Below are 22,975 nucleotides of genomic sequence, written 5' to 3'. Positions count from 1 at the left end.
TACAGATGTCAGCACTAATATGCAACAGTTTTGATTGCATTGATTTTGTTTCTGACAGATAATATTATGTTTTTTTTTTTTTTGTCTTTAGTTTGTCTTACCAAATGTGGTGCCCTGTCAGAAATAACATGTCTGTGGGCTCATTTGATTACTATCAGTTTAAGTTCTATAATAGTATAATATTGGCTAATCTTACCCCACTCTCCTCATAAGTATTAGACATTTAATTTAATATTTTACAGCATAAATCTATATTATATACTAATAAACAATTGATTTAGAACATTTATGCTATATTTCAACTATTTATAGGCCTACTATTAATATGGTTTTAATAAAGTATGATGTGTTATAGATTACTACTAGTATCAAGACAAGTGATAATAATGGGAAATATACTTAATTACAAGAATTAAAGTGTGACAAACTGCTGAATATTCTATATGATGTTTTTTTTTTCTGCTGGCTTGCTGGAGCTTTGTATTCATGTTTGCAATGTTGAACTGTCTTTAGCAGCCTCCCTTCACTCTTTCTATCTCTGTCTTCTTTTTTGGGAAGATTTTTTTCTCGTCTAAAATGTGTGTAGACAAATTTGGTGTAATATATATTATATATGATCAGGTACAATAATTTAATTAGACGTTCTAATTTTAATAATATTGATATTTTGTACAACTATATTAGAAGGCTGAGTCATTACCGACAAAAACAGACAAAAAAAAGCTGCTTTTTAGTAAAAAGGTGGACGGCGAGAGATATGGACTTAAAGTCTTAAATATAAGTGGAATATATCAACGTTATTTATATGTGCCAGTCTTCCTGCTCCCAGCTGGTGGCACTATGACTTAAACTGGATTTTGGTATAACTCTAATAATTTATTTTCTTAATTTTATTATTATTACTATGAAAATATGTAATTATTAATTTACTAAATAATAAACCAAAACTGCCAGTAGGTGTTGGTAATGTCTTAATGATTAAGTCATCAGGTCATTTATTCATTCGTTTGATTCTTTGAAATGGCTGATTTATTCAGGAGTGAAGTATATGGTTCTTAATGATCGGTTCATTGAATCATTCGACTTGAAGCGGGCCATCACCATCAGACCGATCGGTGTGTGAAATCAAAGTACCACAAGAGTTTAGAGAGCAGACGTCTCCTAGCGCTTTTGAATCGCTCTCGCGGTACTTTGATGCCATACACCGATCGGTCTGTGCAGCGCCACTTCAAAGCAAACCAATGGTTCAACGTGCCAAATGGTTCACTAAATTCGTTCAAAACGTGGATTTAGAAATGAAATGGCCCTGTGGGTTGCTCGGAGATTAACAGTTCTGCTTTGTCTTTATCTTCTGGTTGGCAAAATTGAGCAAAACATTAAAAAAAAATATGTGTATCACATATGAACTCGTGTGATATTGTACTTAGCCTACAGCTTGTGTTATATTTCTTAACTATGTGATGTAAATATGAGACACAAACGTTTTCCCCCATATGCTGAATTTTAGGGACATTTTCTAGGCTCCATCACGCAGTAAGTTGTTGCTTTGCCTCATTAATCATCAGTCCACTGTATAAAATAGTAGATGATCTACATAGGTCTGGGGCGGGGCAAAAGCGTAAAATGAGTTAATAATTGTAACGTGTTATTATTCTCCATAATTCTTCGAATTAATGCGTTAATATATATATATATATATATATAGAGAGAGAGAGAGAGAGAGAGAGAGAGAGAGAAAGAGAGAGAGAGAGAGAGAGAGAGAGGAAAGCGGTTTTTATAAAAACAATATATAAATTTTTATATACACTACTGTAATAATTTGACTTTAATAGATCCTCGTTTAATGCAGGAAACAACACAAGTGCTTGATGTTTATATAAATTGAAGCATTTGATTACATATAGGACATTCAGAGACCCGTGCAAAACCACAACATCTGAATTATCATCAATAGGTGAGACCAGGACAACTGTACTGCATTTAATGTCTTCAATTAAAAATACATCAAGAGTCACAACATTTATGATGTGCACTGTAAAGTATCTCTGAAGCTGAGAAAAATATCCATACTTTGAATAGATATTTTGTTTTATTACTATTAATTTAATCTAAGTCTTTCTCATGTAAATTGCAACAGGTTCTGATACTGTTGGCATTTATAAGTAAAGATGACAATTAGTAGCAGTTGTCCAGAGTCTCCTCTACTGATTCTAACCAGATCACCAACTAAATCAGCTGCAAGGGTCTCAAGGAGCAGGATTCGATCACGGAGAGCAGAAGCGTCCGTAAAAGAGAATGCTCTTGGATGGATTATGACGGATGAAGAAGAGGAACGGATGATCTGCGTTAAAGACCTGTGGGTTCCTCGCAGAAAGCAACATCATGACGACGCCGGTGGCTCCAGCTGCTTCGCTTCCTTCCTCGTTTACTTCAACAAAGGCTTTATGAATCACCTTCGAAACCACCAGATCATTGTTGGGTGACATGCCTGAAAGATTCACCTTCTTCCTGTCAAACACATCCTCCATTCCCATGCTGATCAGAAGACTCTTCATGTCATAGGTTTCCTCCATTTTGAATCTGGGTAGAGATACTTCAAGTTTTTGTTGATGCATGACTTCAGGTCTTGTCCACTCCATCAGCTTCTCGTAGCTCAGTGCCTTTTCAAGCTGGATGAGACAAAAAAGGTTTGAATGATTTTTGAAACCATCATGAATACTAAGAACTCTGCACATGTATTTGCTGATGAAACAACAAACCACATTCACTCTGGTTATTTGCATTGATATAAAACCTTTTACCACAAAGAACCTTTTAATTAAAAAAAAATTCTTAAGATGATTAAAATGTTTTTCACACCAAGAAAGAATGGTTCTTTTTAGAACTGTTCACTGAAAGAAGATTCTTCTATGGCTTTGATGGAAAATACCCCTTTTTGGAGCTGAACCTGTGCTGTCTCACCTTCTGAAGGCCAGTGGTTTCATCTTGAATCTCGTTAGGAAGGATGATCAACATACTGAGATTATTCCCAACATACGGCAGCTCCAGAACCTGACTGTCCATCTCTGGGATGAAGGCCAGAGGAAACTTTTTGTTTTGATTCATCATCTTCACTGGTTTAGTTTGAGTCTGCCGAGCATCAATGCAAACACATCAAAACTCCTCCGATTTAATTTCATTACATTAAATCAACAAGAAGATGAAATCTCACCTTGTTCAACTTGAACTGTCCATCTCTGGTGGCTTCCATTGGGAATTTCTCCATCCAGTTCCCCTTGAAGTAGATGGCGTTCACCAAGACCAGTCTCGTCATCGCATCGATGGATCCCTGTGGAAGCAAGTCCTTGATCTTCCCTAAAAATAAAATATTATAATAGTATATCAAAGATTCTTTTGAAACCTAATGCTCTACAAATAAATTTATGAAAAATCTGTCTTTAACAGTGTAGAGTCACTTTAAATTCAGATTAATTTCATGCTAGTCTTCACCTTGAGTGTTTTTCTCCACCCATTTGTTGATGTCGACACGTGTAGCGTCTGGTTTCTTCTTGAAGTCCACCTCCTCCAGTCCAGCTTCATAGTATCTTTTTGCATCATTAAGGAATTTCTGTTAAGATAGCAAATCATTTAAATTAGCAATCATTTCCAGAACCTTAGTCTTTAATACCAGAGTCAACCTTGGAGTAATAGTTTAAATTGAGTCCTACCTCCACAAACTGGTATGATTGCTCTCCGTAGAGACGGTTGGCGAGAGTCAACACATACGGGGATCCTGGTTTCTTCAGTTCACTCATGAGCTTGTTGAAGCTGGAATGAATTTGATCCTCAGTCTTTTGTCCTGGGGCCGCTTGAGCAGGACATTTCTGTTTGCATCAACAATATCTAAATTATTCAGATGAACCCAAAGACTACATGCATAACTACAGCAAATACAGTTGTTATTGCAAGTCACAAGGTTAGTGTTTCACACACATACTCATAATAAATACTCATAATAATCAGGAGGTACCTCAAACTTCTGGGTTTGTTGTGTCATTGAAGGTCCATGTTGATCCTTGACACCGCAGGCAATCTGGGGCTTCTGAGCTTGTTGATGAGATGCTGGAGTCACTGCGTCAGGTTTGGGAGGATTGGTAAAACTCAGGACCTAGACCGTTTTAGTATGGTAGAATTAAATTCTTAGTATCCTCAGTCAAAAAGGGCTGGTCTTTTAAAAATTGTTGGCAAATCTCACACTATGCTATATTATCACCAAACAGTAGAGGTTTAGTATTTATTTTAACATGTCCACTCAAAAACTAAGGTACAACATATTAATGAGCACTACGATCAATCATTTCCAAAAAGAAATGCAAAACCTGTGCTAATTAAAAGAAAACAAGTCGATAAAAAGATGAAATCTACATTTTCATCATAATATAACATAACAAGAAATATATAAGAAATTTTAATACAATGTGAGAGCAAAGCCAGTATGTTTTGGTCAGATGTGATGACATTAGAATTTTTGTGAAAAAGAAATCCTCTCTGGTACAGAATGACTGTGAGGGTTAATTAATATATTCTCATTATTCTGATAAATTCAAAAATCTGATGTGAATCCATTTCTTAAATACCCTTTAGAAAGTTTAAAATGCACTACAAGTAATGACATTTCAAGGAATGGATGATGTCAAAAAACCATGGTTCCTCGAGGGAACGAGATGCTGCGTCAAAATGCTGGAAGCCGTGACCTAGTGGTTAAAGAGTTTCACTCCTAACCCTAGGGTTGTGGGTTTGAGTCTCAGGCCGGCAATACCACGACTTAGGTGCTCTTGAGCAAGGCACTGAACCCCCACTGCTCCCCAGGCACCACAGCATAAATGGCTGCCCACTTCTCAGAGGATGTGTTCATGGTTTTTGTGTGTTCACTGCTGTGTGTGTGCACTTTACATGGGTTAAATGCCGAGAACGAATTCTGAGTATGGGTCACCATACTTGGCTGTATGTCACTTCACTATGGGGAACATGAAGTGAAGGACTCTGTATATCGTGTGTAATCTATCCAATGGAAGAGTGTTACATCACGGGCGGGGTGATGTAAGTGACCAGGAAGCTATAAAAGCATGTGCAGCGCAGCTGGCATCAGCAAGTACTGGGAGTTTGGGATCGAGACGCAGCATCTTGTTCCCTCAAGGGACCATGGTTACAAATACGGAACCTTGAGACGTTCCTCTTTAGGAACTCGAGCTGCGTCGAAACACTATGGGGAACGAGGTACCCAAGCCGCCAGTCTTCCAAATCCCTGCCTATTGTGTATCAGAAGAGCACAGCTAAGATGAGAGAACAGAAGAGCCCAGCATGGCTTGCATATCTAGACAATAGAATCTGATGAAATTGGAGGGTGTGGATCACCCCACAGTGTTGCAGATATCCAGCATGGACACATCTGCTAAGAAGGCCTTGGAGGCAACCATACCCCGTGTGGAGTGAGCCTTAACTCCCATGTGCGAGGGGAGACCAGAGGACTCATAGGTGTCGTTAATAGCCTCAACTGTCCAATGGCTAAGAGTCTGCTTAGATGTAGGAGAGCCCATCTTGGAGGGACCATAGCACACAAGCAATTGGTCTGATTTTCTCCACAGGGCAGCTCTGTGGACGTACGTGTCCAGTGCTCAAACTGGACACATACAATTAAGCTTCTCTTGGTCAGGCTCCCTAAAGGGAGGAGGGCAAAAGGCCTGCAGCACTATAGGTTGTGGTGTGACAAAGGGGGAACTTTTGGAACATAACCCACTTGAGGGTATAAGAAGGTTTTGGCACCGCAGAGGAAACATGTAACTAGGGGGTGTCTTCCACCTTCCACCTCAGGGCATACAGTTTCTTCGTTGAGGAAGCTTTGGATTGGAGAATGGTCTCAACAACCTTGGTTGAGAGACCGGATGCTATGAGCTGTGCCCCCTCAGGGGCCATATCCACAGTTTCCACACCTCTGGTTGAGGGTGAATTATCATGCCCTGCACCTGTGAGAGTAGATCTCTCCTGATCGGAATCTTACACGGAGAGTTGTAGAGGAGCAAAACCAGATCTGACCATATTCGGCCCTGCCAGAACAGGGCTAATAATAACAGCCGAACCCTGTCCTGGCGTACTCTCCAGAACCAGAGGGGACATTGCAATGTCTCTTGAGTCGCAAAGAGGTCCACCTGAGCTTTGCCAAATACTCTCTATATCTGCTTCATCATTGAGATAATTAGAAATATATACTGCTCTGAATGAGAGGAGTTTGTCCTGGGACCATACAAGGATCTGGTGTGCCAGCTTGTACAAGGACCTCCCTGGTGGTTGATGTAAGAGACCACCGATATGTTGTCTGTGCGAACCAACACATGGTGACCTCTCAGGTCTCGGAGGAAATATTTTAGTGCTCGATTACCAGCTAGCATTTATAGACAATTGATATGCCATGTCAGATGGTGACCTCTCCACAGACCGCTGGCAGGGTTGCCACTCATTACCGCAGGGATGCATCCATCGCTAGCATTACATGGTGACAAGGAACTCCCAGCACCGAGCCCTGATTCAAGAACCAAGGTTTCTTTCACATGTCTAAGACACGGAGGCATCGCCGCTTGACCTTGATAGTTTGAAGTGGATTCCCCTTGGTGAAAATCCCTTAGTCTTGAGCCACCACTGTAGGGGTCTCATGTACAGCATGCCAAAAGGTATCAGGTTGGATGCAGCTGCCATCAGACCTAACAATCTCTGAAACTGATTGACAGTGAGTGCCTGGCCTTCTTTGACTCTTTTAACTGATGTGTGAATTGACTTGATACCAGCAGGGTACAGATGTTCCTGCATCGCGGTCGAATCCCACACTATGTCCCCATGTAAGCGATAACAACATCTCGATGTCAAACCGCCATCTGCTCTGATTGAGCTAAAATCAACCAATCTTCGATATAATTCAGAATGCAGATGCCCTGCAAATGCAAAGGAACCAGAGCCACATCTACACATTTCATAACGTGCGGGATGAGAGTCCAAGGCTGAAGGGAAGTACTCGAAATTCGTAAGCTTCGTTTGATCTGACTGTTTATGCGACTGCGAGCCTCTCAGTTCAGCTACACTTGCGATCGGAAAAGACTGAGAGCAGCGCTCACTGGAATCCGCTGCATCCTGGAGCTCTTGTAGGGTTAGCAGACCGACTTCCCGAGGGCACTGAGGTGAAACAGGCACCATTTGATGAGGTGTAACCCAATCTACCTCAGCAGAGGCTGCCCTCTGAAGCCCTGAACCCCTCATTTCAGGACTTCTTGGCCAAGGACTTCTCTGCTTCAATGACTGCCCTTAGATCTGTTTTGGGCTTAGAAGAGACTCTCTGTCCCGACACGGAGGAGCACGAGAGGCAACACTCATTCATTACCTTTAAATAAGTGGAAATACCTGGCAGTTTTTTTTTGTTTCTGCAATGCCTAGAAGTCCAACATTGATAAGCAGAATGAAGATCCTGTTTATTAAATATTTTTTACATATGTTCTGCTTACAAGTTAATGTTTAACAAATAATGTCCACTGAACAGTAAACCATAACTGCAGATTGGAAATATAGTGCATATTTGGAATATAAAGCACAAGCTGCAATAGTGTGGTGAGGATGAGTATATAATAACCAATGTTAATTTCTGGGTGAGCTGTCCCTTTAAAAATATTTTGTGCAAAAGGCTTGTGTCACTTCCTTGTCTTGCTCTCTCTCTGTTTCTATTCACTTTCTCTAAACTCTCTCTCAATTAAAGTAAATGCAGAGATTCAGATTGTGTGAGATCACCTTAAACATCTGCGCCACTGTGTTTCCTTTTGCTCCGAGCGACACCATGGCCAGAGCCGAGGAGATGCTGATTGGAGAGTAGAATACATTTCCTGATGCGTCACCTTCACTGATCTTCTTGAACAGGTTTAGAGAGAATTGTGTGTTTGCTGCAGACAAAGAATCCATTTTCACGAGCTGACCAAAAAAGAGAAGAGATGCATTATCAGCATAACAAATAAAGTTATATTAGACTATAAACTATATAAAAGTACTTCAAACAAACAGATAAGTGAGTTAAAAACTTTACCTAGAGTATTCTGCAGATGTGAAGAGGTTTCCTGTGTGTTGGAGATAAATAAATTATCTTATGGGTGTCATCCTTATAAATGTTGCCTCGCCCCAAAACCCAGCCTCTAAACCCAATCCAGCCTTCCTGTCAAACTGAAGGTTTGTTAGAGATGAATGTGGATGACTGGAGTCAAGGGGAGGGGTGTAAAAGTATTAGGGGGAATGTTTCAAAATCTCACTGTAGATCAGCAATTTGCGTCAACAAAAAAAAACACTGACTTTCCTTCTCAGCTAATAGTTGTTGAGCAAATGCTTTTTGAGTAACCAGAATGTGCATTCAAAATTATCTGATCTTATTGACATTATGGAATGTTTTTTATGAAACATTTTAGTTCTGTGTTCCTGTAACATTTCTGAAATGTCACTAGTTGTCTCTTAACATTTGGAGAATTTAAGGCATGTCATAGGTAAAAGAAAAACACATTGAAAGCACAGCTGATGAAGAGAAATCTGACCAAAATCAAGCTGAAAAGGGAAAACTACAAAATACATGACACAGTTTAAAGTTAAAAGGTGTAATTCAATGAGGGTTAAACTGTGCCTTCATAAGGTCATTTGAATGGCTGTAAAGTAACATACTTACTTCAAAATGAAGGTTATTAAGTCAGAACTGTGAGTTATTCTAGGTCTGACTGTAAGAAGACACCAGTGTGAAAAAACATCATAATGTAGGGCTTGCGTAATCTGTGTGTCTTTGGTTTTGTGCCAAGTAGATTGTTTTTATTGAAATTGAATTACTTAAACTCCAGCATTTCCTGAAGACGTTCAATCGGGTTAAGCTCAAGACTCTATGGTGACCAATTAATACATTAAAATTATTCCTCATGTTCCTTGAATCACTATTTCACAATTTGATTCTTGACACTATTTTTAGAAATGAAAAGCTACACACACTACATAACTGGGGGTTAAAAGAATTGTTGCCAAATATACAACAGGCTTTATGAAAAGGCTTTATTAATCACCTTCGAAAGCTCCAGGTAATTCTTGGGCGATATGCCTGAAATATTCACCTTCTGAGGGTAAAAGGCAACTTCTATTCCCATGATGATCAGAAATTGTGCCATGTCATTGTTTTTTGAATTGCTGTATTTTAGTCTTACCTCCACAAACTGGTATGACTACTCTCCGTAGAGACGGTTGGCGAGACTCAACACATACGGGACTACTGGTTTCTTCAGTTCACTCATGAGCTTGTTGAAACTGTAATGAATTTGGTCCTCAGTCTTTTGTCCAGGTGTCGGCTGAGCAGGACATTTCTGTTTGCATTAACAATATCTAATTTAATCAGATAAATACAAAGACTACATGCATGACTACAGCAAATACAGCTGTAATTGCAAGCCATGACTTTGTTTCACCTAAATACTCATACTTAAGTTTACCTCAAACTTCTGAGTTTGTTGTGTCATTGATGGTCCATGTTGACCCCTTGACCCTTGACCCAGGCAATTTGGGGCTTCTGAGCTTGTTGATGAGATGCTGGAGTCACTGTGTCAGGTTTGGGTAGACTGGTAAAACTCAGGACCTTGACAGTTCACCAAAAAGCACAGGTTCTGTATTTCTTTTAACATGTTCACTCAAAAACGCTTTCGTTTCATTCGCTGAAGCATTCTCTTTCTAAAATTCACTCTCGTTATGTATGGGAACGAATCCAATCACACCACACTACAAGCAACAATTACATGCTGCTCTGCAAGCCCAGTGTTAGAGCCCTAATTAGGATCCTAAGCTTAGCTGAGGGCATGAGAAACCACTAGCCACATGGGATGTTTAAACAGATGTTGGGCGGGCATGTCTAAGTTATAGAATCTGGCAAAAGTGGACAGGGACAACCAGCCGTTGGCCACACAGATCTCACTGACAGATATTCCCCTGGACCACACCCATGAGGAGGCCATTCCCCTTGTGGAGTGGGCTCTCACACCAATAGGGCATTCCAGTCCTTCTAATGCGTAAGCCAGAGCTATTGCATCAACAATCCAGTGAGTCTTTGCTTGGTATTTGGCAGACCCTTCTGGCAACCTCCAAAACAAAGAGTTGTTCAGACTGCCTAAACAGTTTAGAATGCTCTAAAGGGAGTAGAGACAGCGCTTGTAAGTCACCCACATGCTTAACCGACGCCAATGCAATGAGAAGGGCTGTTTTAAGCAATAAGGGCCGCAAGTCAGCCGACCTAAGCGGCTCAAATGGGGGCATTGTTAGGGCCACAGCACAGTCCAAGGGTGAGGAGGATTCAGTCTCCTCGCACCCTTCAGAAATTGAATAACCAAGTAGTTTCTGTCTATTGAATGGCCAGCCTTGAGAGAATGATTCGCCGCGATGGCCACCTCATATACTTTGAATGTGGATGGGTGCGCCCCTTATCCAGCAGCTCTTGCAGAAAAGTCAGCACGCAAGACAAGTCACATGAAAATGGGTCTACTTCCCAAGCTGAGCACCAATTGATGAATACTGACCAATTCCAATTATCAGACAAAACTGAAAAACTAAAATGTATGTAATGTGTGTGTTTATATATATTTTATAATATATATATATATATATATATATATATATATATATATATATATATATATATATATATATATATATATATATATTTTTTTTTTTTTTTTTTTTTCATGTAAATGGAGCACAGCTGGAGGAAAACAAAACTAAAGGTATTTCATATTGCTTGGTGGGAAAGTAACTTATCCAACAGACAATCATTAAAAAACTGCTAAATCTGATTACTTTTCGTCTGTTTTAGAAGATAACAAACATAAAATCAGGTATATATATATATGATAAATTAAGCATAAACAAGTGTTGACATTGCCCAACATCACATCAGTAATGACTTTATGAACTACTTTACTTCTAAAATCGATAATCGAGCAGTGCAGTGATTTGAAGTCCATGATATGACAACAATACGCCTAATTGCTCAGCGGAGTAGGCAAATTGAACACAAAACAAACCAGCTTGCATATAGACAGCACAGTGACACCAGTTGCACAGCCCCTAAGGCGCATTCTGTTCCACCTCAGACAGGCTGTTGAGAAAAAATAATTAACACCTTAACATGGACATTATTGAGAAATTTTAATGCACAACTCCTTGGGTAAACCCAGTTGTTATTGTGCCCAAAGCAAATCCAGAAATAAGGATGTGCTTAGACATGAGGCAGGTCAAAAGCTGCAATCATTCGTGGGAGGTTTCCAATTCCCACAGTTGATGAACTGTTTCAGGGAATGAATGGATCAGCCATATTTAGCAAACTAGACCTGAAGTGGGGGTACCATAAGTTAGAGTTGACCCGAGTCTTGATACACCACAATCTTTGCCGTTCACAATGGCATATATAGATACAAAAGACTGATATTTGGAGTTTCCTCTGCAAGTGAGCAGTAGCAACACGACATAGCAACGGTTCTAGCTGGCACTGAAGGAGTAGAGAACATATCCGATGAGATAATAATCCTTGCACCTGAAAAAGAGTTGTTTGACTCTGAATGCAGAGAAGTGCCAGCTTAATATGGACAAGTTAGTGTCTATGGGCATGCTGTTGTCAGAGAAAGGGATTTGCCCTACAGCAGAAAGAGTGAGAGCAGTCGTGGAAGCAAGGGAAGCTGAAAATGCTTCAAAAGTAAAATGTTTTCTTGGTTTAGCTGGCTATAGCAGCTGTTTAATACCTTAGTTTGCAAGTATCTCAGAACCTCTGTGCACACTGACAAGGAAGGATGCCAAATTACATTTTGGGTCTGAGCAAAAGAAATCGTTCAAATTCTTAAAGATAAGTTGGCTGAAGCCAGAATGCTGGCTTATTTCAACAAGGACACTCCAACGAAAGTCATTGCTGGTGCTGGAGCAGTACTAGTGCAGGACAAAGTAGAAGGAATGGTTCCTGTCTGCTATGTGAGTAGGAGCTTGACAGAATGTGAACAGAGATATTCACAAACAGAGCACGGGGCACTTGCACTGGTGTGGGCTTGTGAACAACTACACTGATACGTGTATGGTCAGAAGTTTGATCTGGTCACAGACCACAAGTTATTGGAGGCAATTTACAGCCATCGTTCAAAACCATGTGCAAGAATGGAAAGCTGGGTCTTGAGGTTACAGCTCTATGATTTTCGGGTGATTCACATACCTGAAACGCACAACATTGCCAAAGGTGCGATCCATGCACATAAAGCAGTGGAATATATGCGATTCATAGCTGTTTTTGCGACACCAAGTGCCCTGACCACCAAATGATGTGAAATTACAGAGACTGAAAACTGCCATTCAAAAAAGATTAATTCGAAGACTGACATGCATACAGACATATTGCAGGTGAGCTATGTGTTGTTGTCAAAATAATAATTAAAAAAATAATTTGTTATATATTTATTTTTAATGTAGCCAATGTGTAACTGTTGAAAGTTCCATCTGAGAAAGACATCCATATTTTGAATCTAAATCTATTGTTTAATTATTTCTATGTTAAATGTTTGGCGTGATTATAGCAATAGCTGTTGTAGTGTGTTTAGTGATATAGTTAACTTGTAATGCTCAATTAAAAGTTAAATCTTTACAATGACTAATGCTCATCATAAGCAACTAATTGAAGGCTCTAAAAGAATGCTATTTTTGTATAATGTTATATATATTTTTTTAAATTATTCATTTTTAAATGTTAGTTTTATGTAACCTTAAAGTTTTTGTAATTTTGTGTTTTTCTCATTTCATGTCTAATTTATTGCTTCAGCTTAAACTAAACAAAAATGAGAAATGTTGCCTTGGCACTACCTGAAAAAAAGTTTTTATATTTAATTTTATTTCAGTTCTTGTTTATTTTATTTCCAATAAGGAAAATTATTTCCTTTTATTTTTAGTGACTGATTATAACCCTGCTCTACAATGATCATTACAAAGTATTTAATGCATTTCAAATAAGTTTAATGCAGGTCCCACTTGAGCGAAACAATTACCAGACAAAACTAAAAACTAAAATGTATGTAATGTGTGTGTTTATATATATTTTATAATATATATATATATAATTTATATATATATTTTCATGAAAATGGAGCACAGCTGGAGGAAAACAAAACTAGAGGTATTTCATATTGCTTGGCAGGAAAGTAACCTATCCTACAGAAAATCATTAAAAACTGCTAGATCTGATTACTTTTCCTCTCTTTTAGAAGAAAACAAACATAACCCCAGGTATTTATATAATAAATAAAGCATCAACAAGTGTTGACATTGCCCAACATCACAGCAGTAATGACTTTATGAACTACTTTACTTCTAAAATCGATACTATTAGAGATAAAATTGTAACCATTCAGCCATCAGCTACAGTATCACATTAGACAGTGCACTATACGTCCCCTGAGGAACAGTTTGAATCATTCTCTACCATAGGAAATAAAGAATTGTATAAACTTGTTAAACCAACAACATGTATATTAGACCCTTCTCCATCTAAGCTCCTAAAGGAGGTGCTTCCAGAAGTCATAGATCCTCTTCTGACTATTATTAATTCCTCTTTGTCATTAGGATTTGTCTCCAAAACCCCCAAAATCTAGCAGAGGGAGCTTATGAAATTTGGCACGTAGTGATCTATTAGAGTTCAGAATGTTCCATAACATTAAATTATTTGCTTTGAGTCTTACCTCAACAAAATGGTAAGACTGCTCTCCATAAGTGCAGATATTCATCAATAACACAAGCTGTTAGTTCTGTTAGTGCTGTTTTAATCAATAATGCATATTACTGTACCATATACATTCCATTTAGAGAACAGTGCCTTCAACAGAGTTCAATAAAAGCATTACCTGGAATAATCAGCAGAAATTATGTTTCCCAATGTGTCTGTGTTGAATGAATTGACCGTAAAGTGTCAGTCTAATAAATGATGCCTCACCCTAAAACAGCTAAAGCTTTTAAACCAAGTCCAGCTTTCCTTTAAATATAAAAATTATTGTTTGTAACATTTATTGATATACTTAAATTGAGTGATTCATCCTTAATTTTACTTTTTGTTTACAGTAAATTAAGAGTGCGTTGGTGAGGAAATAATAGCCAAATACAAGAAAGATGAATCCTAAATGTATTAATTATAATTAGTCATGTTTAATCATAATGTCTGTACAAAACAATAATGGATCAGCTGTTGAGGGTAAAAGTAGGCATCTCTGTGATTCTTTTTATTTTGTAAAAAGCTAAATAAAATAATAAGCTTCATAACCACAAACACCAAGAACAACTGCTTTTCTAAATGACATTTAATAAGTTACAGTTATGTAGTGATGTTGATCTGTGTAGTTTTCACTAATTTTTGGTTGCATAAAAAAGGTTGTGTGTTGTATATACAGCTTTTTAACCTTTAATTGAGTATCATATTTGACACTTTATGGCTCATATAGTAGGAAGGGAAAACAGCTGATTATTTATTTATTTGCACCAAATTAGTAAAAATATGCAATATGTGCTGTGTTTGCTGATGTTTATAATGGCCAAAAAATAAGATAAAATTATTTGCGATAGCTTGTAATGTAATATATGTCTTAAGATGATATTTAATGCTTACCCTTGCATATGAAGATTATATTTTTAACAAAATGATAGTAAACAGTTGCTTCAATCTTGATCTACACAAATTAATATCAACATTATTCTTATACTTAAAAAATAAGACACATGCCATGTGCAAAATGTGGGCATTTTCTGTAAAATTATACTAAAAGGCCATTTAATAATTTTTTTTTTATTAGATTTTCAAAAAAACACACACACTCACACACACAAAATAATTGACAAATGAATGACGAATTCTGTCAGCACTACCTAAAAATAAGATGAATACTTTACATGACATAGTAATACCCTAGATATGAGTACTTCATGATTTGAAGGAAAAACATCTTACTACCTAATGAACAGGTCAGAAACAGATTCTACAACTCTTTGCCAGGCCTGTACCATTCTTGGTTTACCTTTATTAAGAGCATTCCATATTAACTATATGTTGCATATTCAGTAACCACCATTCAGTGTCCCTCCAAAGTGCGATTATTGTTTTCTTTGCAGCAGTGAAACCCCAAAAAAGAGTCATTTTGTCCATTGTGCCAAGGTTTAAAGAAGAGTCATTATTCAGCAAGCACAGGCAAGGATCCGTAGTGACCTTACAGTTAATCAGTTCTTCTAAGTCCCGACAAACTTGCGTCCAAAAATGACTGATTACAGAACATTCCCGAAACATTGTATCAGCAACAGACTTTTATAATAACATAAGCTCTATGGATAGTTTTAAAATGAATAAGTTGGTGACTCCAATTCCGAGATGTTTCACTCATATTGGACCATACCATAAGCCAATCAGGATGAAGTCCAGCCTGTTCTAAATCCTTTTCTCACACTACCTCAACTGATATGGGTTTACACAGTGTTTTTAAAAGAGAGTTATACATTTGTGAGACACTTTTGCCACTTTAGGCATTGGTCATTGGTTCATTGGTTCTAACAGAAATGTAAACTCAATTGTCAAAAATGTTGCTTAATGTAATCCTACTAACAAATTCACTAAAAGTATTTAAAAACTTTAAACTCTAAAGCTCTAACAGTGAACGTTCTAGGCATGTTCTGGCAAGGTTCTCTCAATGCTATGAACAAATATTAATAGAACATTTGTTGAAAGTTATATGGTGTTTAGTAATGTTTTCAAAACTTTACCATAAAATGCTATTTTTCGTGCATAATTGGACATTTGTCCAATATTTTTAAAATGTTACTAAGTGTTTCAAAATGTTCTGAGATGTTTGCAAAATGATAAAATGGAATGTTCCCTAAACTTGTTTTTTAAAGTGTTTAGATGTTAGCAAAATGTTCTTAGAACTTCTATTGGTTAGCTCAACTCAAGAGCCCTGTCAAGCGGGAGACCATCTCAACTGCATATAAATTACCTCTAACAAACAGAGTTCAGCAAAAGCATTACCTGGATTAATCAGTAGAAATGGTTTACTAGTGTGACTGAGGCCAATGAATCAGTAATTATGGGTGTCTTTCTAAAAAAAATTAAGCCTCGCCCTAATCTAATCATCAAAGTCCAGCCTAAAATATAAATTCATGTTTCTATTAGATATTGTTATAATTATCCACTTAACACCACCAAGCATACACCGAATGATTCATTCTTCATTTCACTACTGTCATAGAAGTCAAATGAAAGAATGATAAATCTAAACTGTATCATTCGCAATTTATCATCCTGGTGTCTGTGCATCCCAATAACGGATTAGCTCAGCAGTTGGGAACCAGTGGTTTGCAAGCCACACCTGCCTCTTTGACACTGTAGTTCACTTTTTTTAGTTCACTCATGAGCTGGTTAAAGCTGGAATTAATTTGGTCCATTGAAACATTAGGTACTGGAGTCCCGAAGTGTGTGGGAGGATTGGTAAAGCTAAGGATCGGAGATGTTACAATGTTACAGGGGACTAATTTTATTTATTTGTTCCAACTTGCAATGGCCTATAGCCTAAGTTAGCAAAAGAGCTGAGTGCGTGCGCACATTTGAGTAATGTCGGTCTGTAGATGGGTTCAGGCTTTTTAAAAAGCTGTCAATCAGAACTTGTCGGGCCAAACTTTTAAGGCCCGATTATAGCTTTAGTTTAGTTACAGTTACACTTATTAACACTTCATGTAGTAATTGTGATCTGTGTAGTTTTTACTGTGTAGGCTTGTCAGATGTTTGATTGCGTAAAACAGGTCATGTGTTCATAAATGTGATATAATTATATTATGTAATATAAATACAGCCTAATAATTATGCACTTTATATAATTATGCTAGTGAACTGAGATCAAATCTTATGCAGTGGCCATTAGAGTAATTATTTCCTGGACACTTCTAGTTATTTATTTTTCTTTCAAAGCTTCCGCAATAGACATGAAAACTAAGTTTTTGCATATAATTATGGATCTGTTCACCAGAAGGGGGCTCTGTTACCATTAATGACAATAACTTCAATATACACTGAACAAAATTCGAAACACAATACTTTTGTTTTTTCCTCCTTTTTTCATTAGATGAACTCAAAGATCTACACAAAAGGCCTAAGGCACACCTGTGCAATTTATCTCCTTTAGCTCCAATCTATCTCCTATTTGTTTTAAATTCTGTTGCCTGTTTGGTTGTCGTAAAAGTTAGTGCTGTGAAAGTTAATGCATACAGACATTACTAATTCATTATTTTCAATTATTTAATAGACTTTATTTATCAGAGGAACACATACAATAGGAATTGTCACTCCATTATTGCCATCTTCAAGGAGAACAGAAGCGTCCGTAAAACAGAATGCTGTTGGAGGGATTATGACGGATGAAGAAAAGGAATGGATGGTCTGCAATAAACACTGATGCAAATGAACGATTGGCGACGACAACACCGGTGGCTGCAGCTGCTTCGGTTCCTTCCTCGTTTACTTCAACAAAGGCTTTATGAATCACCTTCGAAACCACCAGATCATTGTTGGGTGACATGCCTGAAAGATTCACTTTCTTCCCGTCAAAAACATCCTCCATTCCCATGCTGATCAGAAGACTCTTCATGTCATAGGTTTCCTCCATCTTGAATCTGGGCAGAGATACTTCAACTTCTTGTTGACACATCTTGCTGGGTTTGGTCCACTCCATCAGCTTCTCGTAGCTCAGTGCCTTTTCAAGCTGGATAAGACATACAAATGGTATGAATATTTTTTTTAAACCACATGAGTACTAAGAACTCTGCACATGTATTTGCTGTTAACATACTGTATACTGGAACAACAAACCACTTTCAATCTGGTTATTTGCATTGATGGTTTGTGAACATGCATAGAACCATTTCATTCCACAAAAGATTCTTTAGATTATTAAAACGTTGTTCACACTGAGAAAGAAAGGAAATGTTCTTTGGGGAACCCAAGCTGGTTCTTCTATGGCTTCGCAGCGAAAACCCCCTTTTGGAACCTTCATTTTTTGGAGCAGAACCTGTGCTGTCTCACCTTCTGAAGGCCAGTGGTTTCATCTTGAATCTCGTTAGGAAGGATGATCAACATACTGAGATTCTTCCCAACATACGGCAGCTCCAGAACCTGACTGTCCATCTCTGGGATGAAGGCCAGAGGAAACATTTTGTTCTGATTCATCATCTTCACTGGTTTAGTTCGATTCTGCAAAGCATTCATGGAGACACATCACAACTCCTCTGATTTCATGACTTACTGCATGAGCAACTTAAACTACTGTATTTCAAAAAGAAAATAAGAACACGAAATCTCACCTTGTTCATCTTGAACTTTCCATCTCTGGTGGCTTGTTTTGGGAATTTCTTCTCCCAGTTCCCCTTGAAGTAGATGGCGGTCACCAAGACCAGTCTCGTCATCGCATCGATGGATCCCTGTGGAAGCAAGTCCTTGATCTTCCCTAAAATACAATTGTGTATTTTCAACTTTGAGCATTGGTTTGAACTGGACTGGTTGGTTCGTTCTTTCAATCTTTTTTTAAATAACTATATAGCTCAATTCAAGAGCCCATGTCGCCAAACACTGCCATTTCTGCTGTATCTATAGTGCTGCCAAATACATGAAATAGCTAAGACTAAAATAATAATTGCTGGTCTTCACCTTGAGTGTTTTTCTCCACCCATTTGTTGATGTGGACACGTGTAGCGTCTGGTTTCTTCTTGAAGTCCACCTCCTCCAGTCCAGCTTCATAGTATCTTTTTGCATCATTAAGGAATTTCTGTTAACATAGGAAATCGTTTGGCGTGCAAATGAAATTAGTGTTGGAAGCATTTCCAGATCATTGTATTACTTGCTTTGAGTCCTACCTCCACAAACTGGTATGATTGCTCTCCGTAGAGACGGTTGGCGAGACTCAACACATACGGGGATCCTGGTTTCTTCACTTCACTCATGAGCTTGTTGAAGCTGGAATGAATTTGGTCCTCAGTCTTTTGTCCAGGAGCCGGATCAGGCGGAGATTTCTGTTTGCATCAGTAATATCAAGTTTAACTAGATGAGCCTAAAATCGACATGCACCAATTTGGCAAATCCGGCTGTCATTAAATCATAAAGTCATGAGGTTAGTGATTCATGAAAATACTCATACTAAACCTTGAGTTCAGGAGTTAGCTCAGACTTCTGGGTTTGTTGTGTCATTGAAGGCTTCTGGGCTTGATGAGATGCTGGAGTCACAACATCAGGCTTGGCAGGGTTGGTAAAACCCAAAACCTACACAGCATTTTTTAGTAGAATTAAAATAGGCAACCTCGCTATACTGATAAATTTAACATCTATTGTGAATGCATTGCATAAAATAGTGATTCAAACACCGTACTGATTTACTCCACACACGTTAGTACTATACTGTTATTTATTTAACTGAAAAGACACTGAATGACTGAGCATTTAGTCATATCTGAAACCCAGGAGTGACCATGTTTTTCCGTGTCCTGACCTTTCAATGAAACTGCAACATGAGACCACAACAGTTTTGTTTGTACAAACACAAAGCTCATTATCACAGGAAAAATCCCACATTATTATCCTCAGAGTAAAGAATGTGGCAGCATTCCATGAAATTAAGAATAGCTTTTCATTCAAATTCATGAATTCCATTTGAATGAATGCAGAATTAGAACGAAAAAAAAATCACTTCTGCCATGTAGATTAAAGGAAAAACAACTGGCCATAAAAAATGCATAAATGTGAGATCACCTTAAACATCTGCGCCGCTGTGTTTTCTTTTGCTCCGAGCGACACCATGGCCAGAGCCGAGGAGATGCTGATCGGAGAGTAGAACACATTTCCTGATGCGTCTCCTTCACTGATCTTCTTGAACAGGTTGAGAGAAAACTGTGTGTTTGCTGCAGACAACTGCTCCATTTCCACAAGCTCAGTGAGAAACAGCAATAGTTTAAATAACAGTAAAATCTTCTTCATCGCTGCACACAAAAATCTCAAATCTGGTTGTTCTATTAAATGACAGGCATAAAAGTACCTATAACGAACAGCGTTCAACAAAAGCTGTAACTAGAATAATTAGCAGTTTTCCCTTCTGTCTGAGGTGAATGAATTGTCTGTTTTTGGGCGTCTTTCAAATAAACGATGCATCACCAAACCTGCCCAGGCTTTAATCTACTGTAAATCCAGCCCTCATAGAAGACTGAAACTACAAACCCTGTAATTAAATTCTTGTTCCTGTTATTCATAAATGTATACACATCTGACACTGACAAAACCATTTGTGTGATGTTTTATGCTTTACCCTACAGAACTGTGTTTCAGATATTGCCTATAGCTCAACCTCACTGTTACAGCCAGTGTTGTGTTCATTTTATCTGACTGGCTCTTTTTTCAGCATAGATTAGACACTTTTGGTAAAATGATTAGAAGTGATGCACAATTAAATATTCTGTACACAAGTCATATTTTGATCACATGTGAAGCTTTTCACCTATAATTGAAGTATACAAACACAACATTATTGGGGCAAAATATAGGTGTAAATGATTGCGAGACAAATTAGAGTGATAATTTGTGTAAAAACTGACAAATCGTTTTCAAAAATGTGTTTGCCTTTATAGATGCAATAAATTTTGGTCTAGCAAAGACGTTCAGGATGAGAATAAAACCAGAAAATCGATAGATAAAGGGCAATTTTAATAATAAAAAAATTAAAAATAACTTATATGAAAGGCAGGGTAAAAGACAGTGATGTGAGCTACATATAAAAAAAAAAAAATGTAAATTGTCTTGAATAAAAATCAACCCTGGTAAATAAAAGTGCATGGCTGAAAAAACAATCTTAAATGCAAGGGAGAAAATTATGTAATAATCATTGTGTACAATAACGATCTGATGAGGACTGGACTAGAGAAACTTTTAAAATCCCCGTAATAAAAAATAAATAATCACCACACACAGCAAGTAGTCTGTTTAAAAAAATATATTTTTGTAAACAATATTTAAAATGGTTTATCTGTGCGATATGATTCCAAATATGTTTCATAATTGTAGGAAATATACAGTAAAAGAAATCATAAAGAAAATATATATTTTAGGACCATTAGGATTTTTTGCATTAAAGTAAATTTACCTCAAATTATATTTACTGTAAAGTGAAAAAAATATATAATAACATATATATTTATATATAACAGATAATAGGGCATAACAGATTGGAAAGTTTTAGAAGACGATATAAAAGGGCTTAATATGATGTCAGGGCTGTCAGATGTAATTCTTTTGATATATGTGGAGCTTTAAACATGTTGTTTCTGCTTATAAGTCATGCTCAATCCTGTCAGTAAGATGTTTTTGTAAACTCATGCCATGTTTCTAAGACCCCGTCTGTAAACTGTACGGCAATGACATTAACTTCCAAACACCCCAGTTGGGAAATTAAAAAAATTACTTCATTGTATGTTAGAGGATTTTTCACAACTGTACAATACTGCAAACAACCCACGCTCATTTTCAATGGAGGAAGCGTTATTATGGATTAGGAAGTCATATTTTAGCCAGAATCACCCGTTTCAAGTTAAATACCTTGTAATTATGCATTTGTTTGTACAAACATGCAGAGTTTAGTTTCACAAGATGTTAAATGACGGGCTAGAGTCATGGGGATTTTTTGGTCTCGCATTCTGATGGCACCCATTCACTGCAGAGGGTTTATTGGTGAGGAAACAAACTGATCTAGATCTTGGATGGCCTGAGGGTGAGTTACTTTTCACCAAATGTTCATTTTTGGGTGAACTATTGATTTAAAGTAGTCAAACTGGTTTGTACCAACAAGCAAATGTAAGCTGGCATGCCGATCATTTGATTCTCATATGTTCACCAGCCTGTAGTCATTTCTGGGCTGTTGTTCTGATTGGTTGATCTGGTGGAGGATTTGGTTCCCAGGCATGAATAGCTGAACCAGAGCCCTCTGAATAATGGAAACCAGTGAAACTCAATGCAGCACATCAAGACCGCTAAGAGATCTTCCATGTGCGCCTTTCTAAAATTCACTGTTTCTAACTCATGCTGCCTAAAAGTTACAACCTACTGGTTTCAAACCTTAAAGATTCTGGCTTGCATTTAAAGACTGCAATGATGAAAGTCACATTAATGCATTGGTAATGGTCTGAGACTTGAGATCCAGGTTCAAATACAGCCCTATCTTCACGTTAATAAATATAAAGGCTATCTATTAATAGTAAACTGAAAAGCTCTTAATCATCCTCCTGTATATAGATATCAGCGACCACCACAGATGTACCAAAGGTATACGTGACACCTCATACATCTTTAATAACGTCTGTCTCCATATATTGCACTGGCAACTTCAGATCAGGTTAACGAGAAGAAACAAGCTGCAGGAAACTAATGTGTCAGGTGAAATTACACAAGAAACATTATCATTCGATGAGCTGGAGTCTATGACTGACATGCACAGGCCTTTATTATGAAGCACAGGTCAGAGAAAACACACAGAGGTGGAGAGTCAACTTTAAACACTGCTGCTGTTACTGTAATCATTTTAGACTTTCTCAAATGTTTGTGTACTGATCTGTGGCCAGTTATGTTTTTTTTAATATAATGACAGACAGACAGACAGACAGACAGACAGACAGACAGACAGACAGACAGACAGACAGACAGACAGATAGATAGATAGATAGCATAAAGGATTTTAGGACCATCAGGATTTTTTAAAATGACTGTAAATTAAAATAAAAACAATGATATTCATGGTATTTTATTTAAATTGTTTAATATTTTAATATCATTTGTTATTCTTCCTTTATTTTATGATGACTAAAATAAAGAAAATAT

At 37.5% G+C, this 22,975-nt stretch overlaps 1 protein-coding gene across 3 annotated transcripts; it reads right to left on the bottom strand.

The window, feature by feature from the left end:
* Positions 1-1,808: 1,808 nt before the first annotated feature.
* Positions 1,809-20,231, bottom strand: LOC113115652 (leukocyte elastase inhibitor-like). Of its 3 annotated transcripts, XM_026283183.1 has the most exons (8): positions 8,096-8,240; positions 7,807-7,983; positions 4,010-4,147; positions 3,708-3,863; positions 3,490-3,607; positions 3,212-3,354; positions 2,962-3,129; positions 1,809-2,669 (listed from the first exon to the last, which is right to left on the bottom strand). In XM_026283183.1, exons 2-8 carry the CDS (start codon positions 7,972-7,974, stop codon positions 2,265-2,267), a joined length of 1,296 nt encoding a protein of 431 aa, XP_026138968.1. In that variant the 5' UTR covers positions 7,975-7,983; positions 8,096-8,240; the 3' UTR covers positions 1,809-2,264. The 3 variants fall into 3 exon arrangements, with proteins under 3 accessions (XP_026138968.1, XP_026138967.1, XP_026138969.1); XM_026283182.1 differs by lacking the exons at positions 7,807-7,983; positions 8,096-8,240 and adding an exon at positions 19,868-20,050; XM_026283184.1 differs by lacking the exons at positions 1,809-2,669; positions 2,962-3,129; positions 3,212-3,354; ... (3 more) ...; positions 7,807-7,983; positions 8,096-8,240 and adding exons at positions 17,413-17,831; positions 18,152-18,319; positions 18,430-18,572; ... (1 more) ...; positions 18,979-19,107; positions 19,856-20,231.
* Positions 20,232-22,975: the final 2,744 nt, after the last annotated feature.

This window comes from Carassius auratus, chromosome 16 (assembly GCF_003368295.1).
Source record: "Carassius auratus strain Wakin chromosome 16, ASM336829v1, whole genome shotgun sequence".
In the NCBI taxonomy this organism is placed as follows: domain Eukaryota; kingdom Metazoa; phylum Chordata; class Actinopteri; order Cypriniformes; family Cyprinidae; genus Carassius; species Carassius auratus.
The sequence above is the reverse complement of the archived record's forward strand: the minus strand, read 5'-3'. Positions and strand labels throughout refer to the sequence as shown.

What these genes read in the sequence shown, in the direction of transcription:
- LOC113115652 (XM_026283182.1), bottom strand. Translation starts at nt 20,035, where the DNA reads ATGGAGCAGTTGTCTGCAGCAAACACACAGTTTTCTCTCAACCTGTTC. An exon ending in AACAAACCCAGAAGTTTGAG is followed by an intron (nt 3,864 to 4,009) that starts GTACCTCCTGAT and finishes TGATGCAAACAG; the next exon opens with AAATGTCCTGCTCAAGCGGC. An exon ending in GACAGTTCAAGTTGAACAAG is followed by an intron (nt 3,130 to 3,211) that starts GTGAGATTTCAT and finishes GATGCTCGGCAG; the next exon opens with ACTCAAACTAAACCAGTGAA.